Consider the following 17,787-nt stretch of genomic DNA (forward strand, 5'->3'; position numbering starts at 1 on the left):
ATATGTTGCATTTCAATATAAATCCAGAAATGGGAATTTTCATCAAAGAACAAACTCAACTATGTTTATCATGTGAATATTAAAGCTTAGCTCCAGTCACACCCGGGGCAGTGGGGTGGGGACCCAGAAAACCAAAAATGAATGAATGCTACTGACAGACTGCAATATCATGTCATTTTTTAATTTGCCCATAGTTCCACTTTAACCTTTGTTTTATTTTCCTTTGTCTGGACACCCAGCACCGCTTCAGGATCGCCCACCATCAAATTACGTCCTGGCCCTGAAGCGGTTATACCAAAATCATGGCTGCTGCTGCAGCCATGTTCTTTGTATCATTTTAAACAGCCAGCAGTGGCTGTTTAGATGCAAGCTGTATAGCGGCCGGATCACTTGTACGTTGTGGCCGATTGTGTGCCTCCTCCGTCGCCTCGGCTACCACGGTCTCCGCTGTCCCCCGGACTGGCACAGCGGGTCTCTCCTCACCTCACCAAAATCAGCAAGTTCTAGCTGCTGATCTCTCCTCCGATCACTAGACCCTGAAGTGATGTGTATTACATCACTTCCGGTGTCACTGTGCACATTTTCCAGCTCATAGAGTCAGGAGAAGGAGCTGGAGAAGCCGATTGCTGCTACATCAGCTTCTTTGGGGTCCGTAGGTGACATTAGAGGTCTGAAAGACCCCTGATGTCTCCATAAAGATGACCTGTCACATTATATTTGCTACAACATAGAGGCCTTGTTAGCCCCCTATTTGATAGCAATAAGGTTAAGTGTAAAACCCCCACCTCCACGTACACACACATACAAAACACGCGTCAGGTGCGCCTACATGCAAAAACGAAAATTTGCACCACGCGTTACATATTGCCGTGAACGTCAGAGTGAGAGCAATAATTCTAGGGCACTAAAAGCTTTTAAAGAATCGCCTATAAGGAATTTGGGGTTTTGTAGTGTTTGCGGTTTCACGGGCGCACACAATTTTACCAACAAACTGGGTATTATATTCTGTTTCTGTGCACAAAATTTAATTTTGATCTAAAAATACTGGTTTGATAAACATTTGTGCAAATACCATGTGGCATAAAAAATTGCAACTAGCAATGTTTTATTCTACAGGGCCTCTGCTATCAGAAAATATATCATTGGTTGGGAGTCTGAAGCAGTTTTCTAGCCAAAAATTCTGATTTCAATGTGTGTTCAAATATTAAGGAATTGCTCCAGATAGCAAGTGGCACTTAACTAGGAGTTCAATCTTAAAAATACATCCAAGTACCTTAACTATTAACAAAAATGTATCTTATTTGTGTATCACTCAGCTGCAGATCCTCAAATCATCTCTGAATTGGTGCTGACACCGCTCCAAGCTCCTTCCCCTGATGGACTACAAGTTCAATACAAATTAGTAAACTAAATGTGATATTGTAGTCCATCACAGGAGTCAGCTTGGAGCGTTGGCTACTATTTTACAACACACACAGGGACCATAGGGAACAAAAGTAGCAACCATACAGAAGGAATGACCGTGTCAGCACTAATTCTGAGATGATTTGATGACCCACAGCAGTGGTTATCAATCTGTGTAACCTCAGGGCCTACATTCGTTCTTGCTCATTAAGTTGCGAGCCAAGTCGCACTGCAATGGAACGCACGGCATTGCAGTACAGCCCTTTCCAGTGTGGGCGATTGAACTGTGGGCAGGAGGTGGTGATGAATAGCAACACAACGCACCTCCTGCACCAGAACACAGTGCGTTAATGGCACAGGACTGTTCGATTAACGCACTGTACTAGTGTGAACGGGCCCTCAAAAAAAACAATGACAGACACAATCCTACACACTCACATTCTCACACACACTCCCCAAAAGTGTTTTATTGTTTCTTTTTTTTAAGATCCACTGAGTCTCCCTACCTTACGAGATCTGGAGTGGTTCCTCAGCCTGGGGTCCAGTGTAGGCTGCTGTGTTGTGATGGAGCTCTATCCATTTGTGCATTGCTTACGGGCCCTGTAGAGGTTCCGGGAGCCAGAATGTGACGTCACTCCGGTACAGGCACCTCTACATGACACGCAAGGAAGCTGTAAGCAATGCATATGGATGGAGCTGCCCTTCGTGGCCATAGCCCCATCCCATCTCAAGCTGACACTCGGTACCGGGCAGCAAATTTGAAATGACTGCTTGGCGTGAGAACTGACAGTGCTGTGCTAGGGGGAGGCCGAGAAGCCTCTCACCTAGAAAAATGGAAGGCACGCGGCGACCCACTGAATACGGGATCATGACCCACTCTTGGGTCATGGCTCACCAGTTGAGAACCAAGGCTCTACAGTCACTTTAATAATTGTGGTTAAAAAAGAAAAATTTTAAAAGAGATAAAGGTCATATTTCTATGGCTTCAGAAGCACTTAAAGTGACACTAAACTGAGGAGTTAAATCGTAGAAATGCATTTCTAAGTCCATGTACATATGTTGTAAAGTAGCCAGCGCTCCAAGCTCGCTCCCGTGCTAGACTACAACTTCAACCCCAAGTACTAAATTAAACGGGAGATTGTAGTCCATTATGGGAACAAATTTGGAGCGTTGGCTACTTTACAACACACACAAGGACCATGGGGAACACAAGTAGCCACCCTCCAGGAAGGACAATATCCGCATGAATTCAGAGATAATTTGAGAATCTACAGCTGAGTGATACACAAATAAGAGATTGTTAATAGTTAAGGTGCGCAAATGCATTTTTAAGATTTAACTCCTGAGTGTAGTGTAACTTTCATACAGTAACTGTAGTTAAAAAAGAAAAAATTAAAAACAGATAAAGATCATACCAAAACCATTTAGCACGTTCCTATGGCTTCAAAAGCACCTAAAACAAATTCAGGAGTCAGCTTGGAGTGGTGGCTACTATTTTACAACACACACAGGGACCATAGGGAACAAAAGTAGCAACCATACAGAAGGAAGCTACAAATACTACTACAGTAGTAAATGTAAAGAAACCGATTAGAATTCACTTTGCTGAAGCAGACCAGTTTTGCACCCCTCCTGGTGCTATGTATACTGCACTGTTTTACTATATATGACCATGATGGTCCTTCATATAAATTAACTAAGTGATGGCGTTGCCTTTTTTAAATCTTGTTGTTAATGTATTATTAGGTTTGTATACAGCATTGCAATATTAAACAAACTGCACCCAGCTAATAACATATCAGTGTTTCATTAGTGGAACCAAAGCAAATCACTGCATGTTCCGCGAGGCTGTTAGTTGTCTAAATGCAGTTTTTTACACCACCCATCTGGAACTTACCCTTTGCCTTTCAGCAAAACTGGAGCAGCCCTAGCCAGCTGTCGGCTCTGTACCATTTCTGGGGTCTTTTGGGAAGACCTGTGTATCGTGACATAGCAATAACAAGAGAAGCGCAGAGAAAGAGTAAAAGTGGTATGAAACGCTTGGTTAAATGGGTTTCTGGCAAATTCTAGAAACAGCAAAAGGCTGTATATTGATGAAATAAAAACAGACAGAAGATTAAATACAACACAGACAGGCGTTTGGATACAGAACAGACTGTCTGCATTGTTTATCCAAGCAAGACTAAAACATATAATGATGCTGCTTCGTGGTGTATGAAACAGGAGAGAAAGCTATTTTCTGCCAATGACTTCAGCTTGTCCTCTAAATCATCCAGTAAATGTGATACATTTGGTTACTCCCGGAGTAATAAGTTCTAGAGTGGTTTCCCACTAGTGTTCTTGTATTTGCATAACAGCACATCATTTTATCTAAATGCTTACAAACTAAAACCACAATTACATGTTCTATCTTACAAAAAAATTGGATTCCAGATCAGCTAGTCTTTTCATTTTTGAAGTGAAGGTGCACACACAGAGGGCTTACTTAGTCAGTCAGTGTAAAAAACACTGATGTACAAACAGCCATTTCCATTTATCAACCAGAATGTACCTTTAATCAGTTTACAGCAGTCTCAGCAATAGAAGATGTGTTCTGCTTGGTTACGGTTCTCTGTACTGCAAAATAATGCCAGTGATATTTGTGTTGTTTTAGGCTACCTCTTCTGAAATTCCAACATTATATGCTGAGCAATTATTTTAAGCTGACATGCGGTCCATGTACCCACGACCAGATTACTTTAACTGCCATAAGCAATGGTGCCCGGGGGTATTTTTATTGGAAAAAGAGTCTACAACATTTTACTTAAAACCAATTCAGATTATATACGATTATATTTAGTCAGTCTGCACGAAGTAATTCTTAAAAGCCACTTAAATTATTGTATGGAAAGTGTTTGATAATGGCTGCCATGTACCATCTAAGATGAGAAAGTCTCTGCAACAATACAGAACAAGCCATAGTTCTTTACTATAGAAAAATCAGTAATCTATACAAACAAACAATAATAAATATTATATATATTTATTTTTCCCACTCTATCCAAATATGGATTTGGATAGAGTGGGAAAGTTGAGAACCCTTTATTATTGATATACAGGATTTATTTAGTGCCAACAGTTTGCACAGTGCTTTACAATAAAAGGAAGACATTACAGTTACAATACAAATCAAGACAAGATGGTAAAGAGGGCCCTGCCCCTGAGAGCTTACAATCTAAAAGAAAGGGGCAAGTGATACAAAAGGTGGTAGCTGTGAGGGGATGCATTGTTTGAGAAAGTGATAGTTTAGTTGTTAGGTTAAGGAGGAATAGGCTTCCCTGAAGAGATGAGTCTTCAGGGATTGCCTAAAGGCAGACAGAGTAGGAGATAGCCAGACAGGTTGGGGTAGGGAGTTCCAGAAGAAGTTCTGAAGTCAAGCATGGGAGAAGGTGACACGGGATCTAGAGAGCAGAAGGTCTTGGGAGGAACAGAGAGGATTGCTAGGGTGATACTTTAAGATGAGGTTGGAGACATAGCGGGGGCAGAGTTGTGGATGGCTTTGTAAAAGGTTGTCAATATTTTGAATTTTATCCTTTGGGTGACTGGAAGCCAGTGGAGGGATTAGCAGAAAGGGGTTGCAGACCCTGAGAGGTTGGTTTGGTGGATGAGTCTAGCAGCAGCATTCATGATAGACTGAATAGGAAATTGCCAATGTAGAGGTAGGCCAATGAGGAGGGAGTTGCAATAGCCAATACGAGAGATAACAAGTGAGTGGATGAGTAGCTTTGTGGTTTCATTGGTTAGAAAGGGGCATATTTTGGAGATGTTACGAAGGTGAAGGCAGCAAGGTGAGGTCTGAGTCCAGAATTACACTTAGCACCTCGGCATGGGGCGAGGAAGGGATAGGTTTTTATGTTGTTTGTGTCCCCCGTCCACCATCTCTGCATTTGAAGGTGCATGACATTTCCCTATTGGGTGCTCAGACAGTAGTTCTAAGCCTTCCTCACTCTCTCCACCTTTAGTCCTATTCTTCTCAATAAATATAAGGGTTTTCTTTCATAGAACCATTCATTATGCTCTCTTGAAATATAAATACAGAAATAAATGTAAAGACAAGTTTTATGTTATGGTAAATTAAATAAACACTGTTGCAAACAATATAAAAAGGCAGAGCATTACTAAATGCTTAAATAGTATAACATTAATAAACACAAAACTAATGTTTGTTTCCCATATTTGTACATTTGGTTAAGACAAAAAAGCCTGTTTTTTTATTTAATGTATTTTTTGTATATACTGTATCTTTAAATGTAGTAAGGATATTGCTGCTTGTTTCATTTCCCACAATTCAAAGTTTTCTTCCCTGAAGCAACATAATAGTTCACAGCTGATGTAAAAACTAGGACCACATTTTTCTGGATGTTTGTGCAGCTTGTGCGATTATATTTTAGGACATCCAGACATCAAACTCAACATCAGCAAAACATACATACCTAAAGAGAGGAATTTCTATATCCATTACCTTTTATTATTAGCATTCCTATGCAAAGGTTTTCTACATAACTGAGGGATGAAAGCAGATATGAAAAGCATACCAGATTTGGATTACTGTTCCAAGTTTTAAGAGACTTTGATGAAAGGATACACCTAGACTCTAACCAACTTGCCATGCATTCCAAAATATTGTAACAAGACAGAAACTACTGGGATCGCTGGCTAAAAGAGTATTTTAAACCTAAAATGGTTTCAAATGGTTTAGTGTGCAGTCTAAAGCACTAGTTTGGTTAGTATTTAGTTTTCTCATACTGACCGTGGAATGCTCTGCAGTTGGCTTACATACAGCTTTATCAGAGAATGCTCATCTGTCACAGGACTATTTAGGCTTACAGTGTCAAGTAACCTGAATGAGTCAAACAATGGAATCTGCAATTATGTTGTAAGTAAAAGTCACATGCATGTTTCAGGAGTAAGTGCAAAAAAGCATCTGCGATGCAACACAGTGTTAACATAGTAATTGGTACAGTAGAGTGTCTATTTTAAGCCACCATTTAGTAATACATATGTTTTACATTAGTCTTTCCAATTACCTTCTTTCTCCTAACAATGTCATTTCCTCCCTTCTACAAACCTTTAAAATCATTCCTGCCTGCTCACAAACCTCTGCCCTCCAACTCCAAAATATTGTACTTTCATTTTAAAATTGTCTTGTTCCCTCCCTCTTCCATATATTTTTATTTCTTGAACGTCCTTCTTCCCTTGTCACTGCTTCTTTCCCACCACCTTCCTCTCCTCTTTTGCTCCCTACATGCTAATACTTTCTTCCATACTGCTCCATTTCTAATATCTCCTTCCATTTTGTTTACCTCCTTCTTCTACATTCATCGCTCCCTTTCTGTCTATTTCCGCCTTCCATACTACTCCATTCCATGTCATCTTCTTCTATTCCAAACACATGCTGGTAGGTTAATTGGCTCCTCTCTAAATAGGCTCTCTATGTATGCATGTGAGATAGGGACCTTAGATTGTAAGCTCCTTGAGGGTAGGGACTGATGTGAATATGCAACTGTAAAATGCTGCATAAATTGTCGGCGCTATATAAATACCTGTAATAAATAAATAATATTGTGTCTTCTTTCATACTGCTTCATTCTGATCTCCTTCTTCTATTCCGTCTAATTCCAAATTCTATACTTGCAGTTCCCTTCATATACCTCCTTCTTCCATACTGCTCCATTTCTTATATCTACTTCCATTCTGTTTACCTCCTTTTTCTACATTCATTGTTCCCTTTAAGTCTACTTCCTCCTTCCATACTACTCCATTCCTTATCATCATTTTCTATTGTGTCTTCTACTGCTTCATTTGTATCTCCTTCTTCTATTATGTCTAATTCCGAATTGTATACTTGCTGCTCCCTTTATGTCTACCTCCTCCTTCCATACTGCTTTATTTCTCTCATCTACTTTCATATTGCTTCATTACTCTTACCTCCTTCTTATATCCTTATTATCCCACTTCATCTACCTCCCACTCACATACTCAATGCACACTTCTTGCTACCTTTCTCTTTCAAACCCTCCAGCTGGCATACATCTTTGTTTAAAAGGATCTTTAACAAGTCTTAATTGGATGTGGATCATGGCCATTACATTGATTTTCTTATTAATAGCAAGCACGCAGTGCCCATAGTGATTTCATTAGAAGCAAGTCAGAGTGAGCTAAATGTTTGGTCATCATGCATTTAAATGTTCGTGCTGCACCGCTGTTTACATCGCTGTAATTGTTTTGCATGTTAACAGTCAGCTAAAAGTGTAGATTTATTATTTTAGATTGAATGAATAATAACTCGTTAAAAATGTATAAATCAAATGTGAAAAAGTTATCTGCATGACAACCAGCCCAGAAACAATGGAGTAACCAAACTGTGGGCTGGGCCAATCAATCAAATAATGCGTGATATTACTGTGGCACAATACACTACATACCTTAAGCTGAAGTCATGTCAAGTTTCAAGTAATGATTTGGTTTATCAAAGTGTGGTTTAAATACAAGACTAAATAGACATAATAAATTCACAGATGTTAATGGGTAATGTTCATTGACTCAAGTTTTTTTACGGAGACACGTAATACGTTTCAGTGTGTTATATATAAATGCCCTCAGTTCAGTTATCTCAATACACTTTACTCACAAATCTTTTAAACATTTAACCAAAAAGGATTGTTTGACAAAATTACACAACTATCAGTCTATCTTTGCCTTACAGGTAATGATAGCAAAAAGAAAACATTCTGAGGTACTTACATTGTGTTTGCAAAGTGACTTCCTGAGGGAACAGAGTGGGAGAAGATTGTGTCATTCATGCTGGTAACTGGTCTGGGAGGCCTATGGTAAACAGACAAAAACAATCTTCCTTATTACTTAATTCCAATAATGATTTAATTCATAGGTGCTCAGTATTTTGCAGGTTGAGATAAAAACGGTCAGCTTCCCATTGATCTGAGGCTTACAAATGTGTCCCCATATAATCCACTACAACTAATGTTACATGAATGATCAGAAGACCCAAATCTACTAAAATGGAACCCTAAATGGATTAGTGACTGAACACTACTGATTAATGTAAGCCTGGGAGCCATTTTCTGCCAAAACATTTTTTATAAACTTCTCAACAAGCAACCTCTGCAATACCAGTATAACATAAATTGTTTAGACAATGTAAGCTCAGAGGTCTATAGGGGTTTTACAGAAGGGGGCTTAAAGCTATTTCCCACAAAGCAGGTACAAAATACAAACAGATTACATGTTGACACTATCTTGTATTACTTTTCAAATAAAAAGTCAATAAAAAAACCATTATACACAGTACAACTTTTAAGGGATAGTTTAATTGCAAGTGCCATGTGTTTAGAATAAGTTGATGTCAATGAGTGAATTTACATTATATGTATAACACATTACAATACTCACCAAGTGTCCCTTTTGCAGCAAAGAAATAGAAAAGATATATAAGTGTACGTATACTTGTATGCATGTAATGATCTAAATGTGGGTAGTTTTATTTGCTATTCTGTGTTTCAGCTTGAATAAGACATTGAAGCATGAGTTAAATATAAAATACTGCTCTGTAGTCTGTTAAAAAATGTTCCTTCTTTTATATATAACTGGATTAAAAACAACATTATAAAAAGGCAACAGGTGCCTGAGCTTAAAGTTTATTTCCACTTTTGCAGCCAAATAGGGATAACACCTATTTTACATTTGTTTCATTTCCATTCACATAACATAAGAAAAAAAATGTTTAAAACATGCTTCTTGCGATTTAAACTGTTTTTACTTGGGTTAGGGTTTTAAGGGTTAACATTTCTACTTGCTTTTCTTTCTTTGCAGTGTTAGGAGAGGCTGTGAGGAGTGAGGGGTCTGAGGCGGCTTCTCTATTGTATGTTAATTAAGTGAATGTGAGAAACACAATCCTCAAATTTCAGTCCTAAGTCTTTCCGTTAGGATAGATCACTAGGAATGTGCTGATAAAAACATGGACTTGGCCATCTTGTCTGTGTAGCAAAACATCTAAAAGGTAAGAAATATATATATTTTTAAATTATTTCTCTTTATGCTGTATTAATAGGATCGCATAAAAAACATATAGAGGGGTTTTCTCAAATTTGACTGCAAAAGTGGAAATACACTAAGTTAAACTGTACTACATTGCATTTCTACTGTTTTCTACATTTGCCTATAGAATTCAAGAAGGAATTTGGGTTTAATGAGGTGTCATAACCATTGCACAAGTAAAATCAAAGAAAATGTATTGATACGCTGCAGAAGAGATTCCTAGGATAGAAGGAAGAGCCGGAGGTCCAAGTTTGATTGGAGGCTTAGACCTCCGGCTCTTACACCTATCCTAGGAATCTCTGCTATTTCCCTCCTAGACACTGGGTGTCTTGGTAACTAGTGGGTCCCTGTTGTGCTGGGGTGTCTTGTGCCCATTGGGTTGGTCGCCACAAGTATTGGTTCACAAAATGGTAATAATGAGTGTTATAAACGTATTTATTTATTATGGATTGAAAAGTAATTGTATGTTATTATTATCAGATTAGTTACCTCCAGTCCCCTGAGGAAGTGAATATAGTGAAACGTGTTAGGATCTACGCCTGATACGCAAATTGGCCAGAATTACCACAATGTGGGATTATCTTGAATCTCGTGGCAATTTTGGATTTCTTTAGCAGCATATCAAGGATAATTGGGGGAACTTTTGTTTTTATAATGCAAAACTTTTACTTAAATCATGTAAGAATATGTAACAAAAATGTTTTCTTTGATTTTACTTGTGCAATGGTTATGACACCTCATTAAACCCCAATTGCCTGTTGATTTCTATGCATCTCTAAAGGGGGAGAGGTATCTTCAGATAGGGTGTATGGAGGCAATCTATTTTTGTTGCTACATTTGCCTATATTTGTGTCTTAACATCTAGACTGACATTAAACACAGTAATGAAACTGGGAAACTGGCAAAGGCTTGTTCGGGCTTATCTGTAAACTTAATTGTGAAGAATATCATAGGATCCAATCAAAATCATTGCTTTCTTATTAATCTAGGAACTGTAGAAATGACAGTCGGAATCTATGAGTAACAAAAAAATGTTCTTGTTGGTACACTTTTCAACCATAATAGAGCTTCAGCTAATGATTATTTTCAAAATGGATTAGTTAGCCGATTATTAAGTTCGATTAATCGGATAAAAAATAAAATAAAATACATTTTTAAAAATGGCTTCAGCGAGGGACTACTAGTTTGTATTGAGATTGTAGTCCATCACAGGAGCAAGCTTAGAGCCGTGGAAGTATGAAAAAATATAGTGAAATGGAAAGTGTAAAATTATACAGCAATGAATGCAGAATGGCACCGGCTATAGAGGACTACAAAACCCAGCAATAGTACATTATACAGTGCAATGCAGAATACCACCAGCTATAGAGGAATACAACAAATCCCAGCAATACATTATACATACAGTATATAATGTATTGTTGGGATTAGTATTCCTCTATAGCTGGTGGTACATTGTGCTGTATAATATTCAGCACAATGTACCATCAGCTATACAGGAATACAAATCCAAGCAATACATTATAGAGCACCATGTGGGGAGAGTGCAGGCTAACCCGAGCAGTCTTCCAGCAACTTGCTTCTGAGATCGGGCCTGCCATCCCCGCGTCCCTGTGCCGATCTTGGATGTGGGTGGGCGGGCGGTGAGCGTGAGGCGGGGAGGAGGTGCTGCTTGTGGAGCGTGGATGCGGGCGGGTCTGGCATCAGCGAGTGTGAGGTGGGGAGGAGGTGCGGCGCGTGTGGAGCCGTGAACAGGGCCAACTAATCAAAAGCCCATTAATCGATGATTGAAAATGTTGACAACTTTTTCAATAATCGATTTAGTCGATTAATTGTTGCAGCCCTGAACCATAAACCCTAAAGTCTTAAATATGTACCTAAGAATTTGGGTTCTTGACATTAGCTGTTGATGGATGGATGTACATACAGTAATCTAATTTGCCTTGCTGCTTTGTTTGTTTATGCTCGTCAGGTTGGCTCTATTACTATTAGATAACATCGCCCCCCCCCCCCCCCCCGGGCCCCATAGCAGCTGCATGGGCTGCTATGGCTCTAGTTACACCACTAACATTAAGCACGAATAAAAGAGACATTTCTGGCATGGATACAGCAATATACATGAAAATGTTTAATCAAATTACGAGAACTGAATACATTTGATTAAAAAAAAAAACTGTTAATATCTTGTTGTACACAGCCTACATCCCAGTTCATAATGTCCCCTCAACCTGGTGCATTAGATAGGAAAATCGTCATGATATAAACAAATAGTAAAAGAATATGGATGCTGCCCCAGCAGACCTCTCCTGAAAATGTTAGTTGCTTAGCCATTTTACTGTCTGAGTGAATTCAGTACTTTCTCTGCACTTACTCTGAACAGATTTGCACATCGAGAGCTGTTTTACCTGCCAAAGAATGTGTGTCCATGACCATTCAGGCCTAAGATTTACACAGATCTGCCCCACAGCACAACTGAGTCCAACAGGTAAGGGGGAACCTGTGCTTTTTCTGCTTCAGTTTCACTTTCATTTAGTTGTTTCCTCCACACCCCAATTATGTGACTGGACAGTAAAAGAAGGAGCACACTGATGAACAGATCTCTGCCGCTCTGCTCTCTCCTCCTATCAGCATGCTCCTTACACTGGAACACACCAGACTGACTCCGTGTGCTGCTTCTCCCTCTGCCCCTGAGCTCTGCTTTACAGATTATACAATAGACAGCAAGAGGCTGTTACCAAGTCTAATTTAGGTACTAACTCTGCTTGCATTTCATTTTCTATGTAGGTTTTAACATCTTAACACACAAACAGCACAGTGGTGGTTTATACAGTGCTATATGAAAATATTTCTAGAAAAGCTATGCATATAACTTTAAGGTAGAACTCCTTTCATGATCTATTAAGTGGTGTTTTGGTGGCACAAGAACCTTTGCGACTCATAAGAATGCCTTGGCATTCTGAAAGTATTATTTGGAAGCCACTGTGACGGACTGAACCGTCACTGGAGCTATTGGAGGAGACTGAGGGCAAGGCTCCTTCCTGCGGACTATGGACCTAGGACTATAGAGACCCCCTCAGACCTCTTGGGGTTACCTGGAACTAAGACTTGAGGGACTGTTCCTGGAACCATAAACATTTTTATGTATGTGTACACCCCCCCCCCCCCCCCTGGAACTATCAACCCAGATTTATGTGTGGAGTGGATATGCCCCGTCTTCCCCCTGGCAGTATGTTCACTTCACCGTGTGCCCATTATATTTACAGTGTGTGAATCCAGCAATACCAAAGGGGTTAACTCTGGCTTTAGACTCCCATTTAACTTGTTAGTCTGTTTGTCCATTTGTGTGATTGGGTTAACAATGGGATTAACTTGACACTCGATGTAGCTGAGTGAATTAACATATGATAGACACTCAGGAGACAATCCCATCATATGCGTCTTCTCTCTCCCTACTCTTTGATTAGGGCACCAGGGAGAAGATGGTCGGCTTGCATTGTTTGAATGTCTGATTGTATTATGTTTTTGAGTTCCAGAACTGTATAAATACTGTGCTGGTTTCCAATAAAGTCAGTTCCTGTGTTTATTTTGACATTGGTGTTGTCTGATGTGATGTTTGAGGTAAATCTATTATTTTGGGAGTTTAGTTTTCTGTCCTAATATATTGGTTCTGTCCAATAATTAGGTAGGATTGGACTGAGGACGCTAGAATTTGGGTTCCAACGGAGAGGAAGCTTTATTTTTGACGGAGTTACCCAGTCAGTGTACCAAGCGGTCCGCCACAGCCACGTCAAGCCAGAACAGTGGGTATTTGAGCAGGAGTACAGGTTATGCTTTTAAGTAAGCAATCCTTGATTTACAACCAATTTCTCAGCTACATATGGTTAAAATGGATTTTGAAGAAACCTTAAAACCCATTAAAGCATGGGCACTGACTGCATGTGTTAAGGTCATACTGGAAGAAAAGTATAACATGAAGTAATGAAGATCATAAATAAAAAGCAAGCTTTCAGGGGGCAGACACTAGCTACAATCATGGAATAGCTGAGAATTATGTGTGAATTACAGGAGATAAAATGTTTCATGAGACAGGCCTGGTGCCAGCATTCTCCTCTGCAATGACATGTTTGGTCACCTGAGCAATTTAAGGGCACTGGTTATATATTCAAAGTCTGTTCATTCATGTGTCCTTGGCTTTTGAGGACTGTAAGTCACTAGAGAATGAAAATCCAACTTACACTTATACAAATTCTTTAGACTTTTTAATGTTTTAGATACACATATGAAAGAGAAGAGCTAAATATGAAGACATCTATCAAAGATAGACATTTTAATATCTTGTATTAAATAGATAAATAGATGTTTTAATACCATATATTCACAGTGTGGAATTATATACAGGGGTTACAGATATTTCTTTAGATCTCACCCCCTTCCTCATCATAAAAAAATCAAATCCTTATCATATGAAAGTACATATCTTTATTTAGCTTGGTACCAAATATAATGTCTATGACATGAACAATAACAAGCTTTCCTTTTTTTGCTGCTAGAGATTTTTCAGCCATAAAATTCAGATGGTTTGGCCACAAACCATGTAGTGTCAATTGCAGACGTGTCACCATAAATGGTCACAAATCATCCTTTCAAATAAGTTTTAAGTTTAAAACCAAACGATTGGTCAACAGTGCTAAATCTGAAGAATAAGTAGTATGTTTCAACAATTTGGAGTGAAGATTAACCAATAGCAGCAGTGTGTGAAGATGATTCATCATGGTGAAGAAACAGCACTCAAACATTTAGCACTTATTTGTCAGAGAACTTTCATAATCAGGAGTTGTTCAGGATACTCGAGCATGCATCTCTTAAGGTGGCCAACACTGTGCAAATTCCGTCTGGTTATTGAGGAACCAGCTAAAATTTGCACAGTGGGTGCTACTGTTGGCACCCTTTTCGTCCAGCATCCCTCGATCAGCTGATTGAAGGAGGCGGTCGAAAAATCTTTGCACAAACAGCCAGAAGCCAATGAACAAAAGGAACAGTGGGGGTTTGTTCAAAGCTATGATGGATTGAACAAAAAAAGATAGAGCCGTGTATTGCCAGCTTTACATTTTGTTTTTTTTAAACAGTGTCAAAAGATTCTTTGCAAAATAGGCAGTAGAGACCTTTAGATTATAATGAATACTTGTTGTAGTATTGGGATAATTTAAACTTTCCTACAACAATGATGCTGGGGTGCTTCCAGACTTCCCTATAGGGTTGGCAATATACATGACAGTGTGATCTCACCATGGCCTTCCTAAGATTTCTACTGGTGCCCCAATAACCACTTTGTACATTCAGTTCACATTATTATACTGTTTTAGGTCTGACTTGTACAAAATGTATTACATCACAGATATAGTGTTGTACATCATCCTGTTATATTGCGGAATAAGAACAAACTGCTGAAGTATACAATTACCTTTTTGTATTGTATGAAACATACTTATTTTGTTTAATTGAACTTGCAAAAAAGTTATCTTTTTTTTTCCTATGTATATTCATCTGCCAGGAGAATGGCAGCCAAACAATTCCAATCTGCAGTTCTGCAATGCAGCATCACAATATGACAATCATTTCACTGCAGGTCAGCTGCTGGTGGTAGATTCAGAACTGCAATGATATCCCACTGTCGCAGCCCTACCCCTACTAGAGTTAGTTGGTCAGAGTTCATCTTTAACATACCTACTGCTAAATCAAAAATGTCCTTGCGTACCATGAATAAAAAAAATTTGATTATTTTCTCACCAACAGAGCGCATATGGTTCTGTTGTACGATAAAATAAAATGATGCATTTTGTTTGCAATGTGGTCCCCGCTTACAAGCAGGAATAAAAAGATGCAAATGTTTAATGCCACTAAAGACAAACAGATTTTATTCACTAGTGACCTTGCTGTGAACATGTAGCTCAGCAGCATAAAAGATATTAAATACAAAGGACTTGTTACGGTTTGTTTTCAGGCAAGCAGTGAAGGCTATGAACACAATACACAGCAACCAATAGAACTGCTGATCCTGAATGGAAACCCAAGTTCATGACATTTCATAACTTTTAGAATGTGCAGGAGTTGCCCTGTAACTTGCAATGGAAGGAACGTATCTGCAGAGCTGACAGGCATAATACTCACACAATGTGAGCCAGGTTTAGAGGCTTCTCTGGTTGATCGGGAAACATTGGGTGCAGAGGCTCGCGACTGGAAGCACAGCTTAAGGACTTGCTAAGTGCATTAGTAAGCTTCTTTGCCGGAGATTTCTGCAAAAACAAAGAAAATTAAAAAAAGGGCTTGTGAGGAACCATGATAGTGACCTGAGGATATTTTCCTGCTCCTTTGCTCCTATAGACACTACTCGATTCTGGTGTGTGGCTTCCACCCTTATTTCAAACGTGTGTGCAATCAATATTTTTGCCTTTCTTTTTTTATATTGTTTTATATAACATTGATCTTTAATACTTAACACAAGCTCAAGAAAGGTATTCCCAGTAAAGTCTTAACATGGCTTGTTCCTGGTTAAAAATACATGGACACCAACCATTCTGTAGAGACCTCTCTGCTTTTACCAGTGTATTAAAAGCGGTTTTTAAATCAGCTTAGCTAATTGTGCTGACAAATGTGAATGCTGGCCACTTTACTGGTTTATACACTTGTAGCAAATTGCTTCCCATAAGTTAAAAAAAAAAACAATTTTGAAGAACTTAAAATGAGAATTAATAATAAAAATAAATGTAATAATATTAAAAAATGGAAAAAGAGGTTCTTAAAATAGTACTCCAACATTAAAAATTCAGTATGTGAAACAGCTATACATATTTAAATACATGCATGTAAAGTACTCAAATGACAGTTATATAACAGTGCAGCTCATTCTATGTTAGCTACCATATTTAGCAATAAGAGGTACCAAACTGGCAATCAACATTTTCCTCTATGGCAGGGGTAGGCAACTGTGGCTCTCCAGCTATGGTGAAACTACAAATCATATCATGACTCTGGGAGTCATGCCTGGGGTTGTCATAGTCTTGTAATGCAGCATGGGACTTGTAGTTTAACCATAGCTGGGGTGCCGAGGTTGCCTACCCCTGTTCTATAGTATCACTGTGTATCAAGAAATAAAACTTTTCATCTTCACTACCATTAAATTATTGTCCTAAATGTCCCATTCTTAAGGCTTCTACATTAGCAGCTTTCAGATTAAGTTTGGTCATTCTAACGAGATTTTTTTTAGAACAAGAAGATAACTTTGCAATACTTGTATACAACAAACTTCTGTTCAATTCCTATAAAATCCCTTCGGTGCATGTGTTGGCTCTTACTGATTTTTATGACCACAAGTCAGAATTATAAATTCAGATTTTAACAACACCTTCACAAAGCACAGTACCCTATAATAGAACGTCTACACTTCACCGTTTCCAGCATTCCCTTGTTCTACAATTCAGTTTATGCTTAAAAAAAATGCTCTCTTAAACCTTCAACCCAACCTTCAATTCTACAGTTTAAATTACAATAAAACAAAAATGTGAAAACAAAAAGACCTAGTTTACCTTCCACTGATTTTCAGCCCGAGCTCCTCACAAAATAAATGTGTAGGCAAACATAACCGAAGCACCGTGAAATACTCACTCTTATTCCATCTATCTGTACACAAACACCAGTTGATCATTCATAAATCAGAGTGAGTGATAATCCCTCACCAAATTCATAGAGTGCTGGTTTCCCTATCTTTCTGGGTTAATTCACTCCTGTGTGCGTCTCTTCAGTGGTGCAGCTCAGAATCCCGTGAACCCTCTCTTACCCATGATGTGTACTCTTTCATTTGGTGCTGGTTGCTATGGGAACCACTGGCATGTCCCCTCCAAAAGCAATCCTGACAGAGCTGGTAATTGTGACACTGCTGGCAGCGATAGCGGAAACCCATCATGCTCTCACTGTGGCAATAGGAACACTCAACAGGGTGGAAGACTAGGGGAAGAAAATAAATTGTATAGATATGTTAATAGACATAGTTGTCCTATTTGAATACACATATCACCCAAGTACACAATCATAACCAATATCCTAATCTTCTGGTCTAACCACTGCCAGATGAACTGATTTAAATTAGGATTTTTTAAAGCAATGGTAAAAATCCTGCAAATAAATCAATTTGTTTATCTACTTGCTTTGCATGAAGAGAGAAAATAACATGGAGTCTAGATGCAGACCCTTTGTTGGGTCTATTTCCTCCCTCTCGCTGAATCATACAGACTG

At 38.8% G+C, this 17,787-nt stretch overlaps 1 protein-coding gene across 3 annotated transcripts in view; it reads right to left on the bottom strand.

The window, feature by feature from the left end:
* The window catches only part of DTNA (dystrobrevin alpha), an 86,544-nt gene that overhangs the window by 34,531 nt on the left and 34,226 nt on the right, over positions 1–17,787 (bottom strand). The window contains exons 7-11 of one of the 3 annotated variants that reach the window (XM_018562967.1): positions 17,333–17,499; positions 15,667–15,791; positions 8,854–8,862; positions 8,188–8,268; positions 3,302–3,379 (exon numbers count right to left, since the gene is read on the bottom strand). In XM_018562967.1, coding sequence (XP_018418469.1) covers positions 3,302–3,379; positions 8,188–8,268; positions 8,854–8,862; positions 15,667–15,791; positions 17,333–17,499 — 460 coding nt within the window. The remainder of the gene's footprint in view (positions 1–3,301; positions 3,380–8,187; positions 8,269–8,853; positions 8,863–15,666; positions 15,792–17,332; positions 17,500–17,787) is intronic. The other 2 variants (XM_018562968.1, XM_018562969.1) reach the window with 2 other exon arrangements.

The sequence above is a fragment of the Nanorana parkeri genome, unplaced genomic scaffold (assembly GCF_000935625.1).
Source record: "Nanorana parkeri isolate BGI_ZX_2015 unplaced genomic scaffold, ASM93562v1 scaffold617, whole genome shotgun sequence".
NCBI classification, from domain to species: Eukaryota; Metazoa; Chordata; class Amphibia; order Anura; family Dicroglossidae; genus Nanorana; species Nanorana parkeri.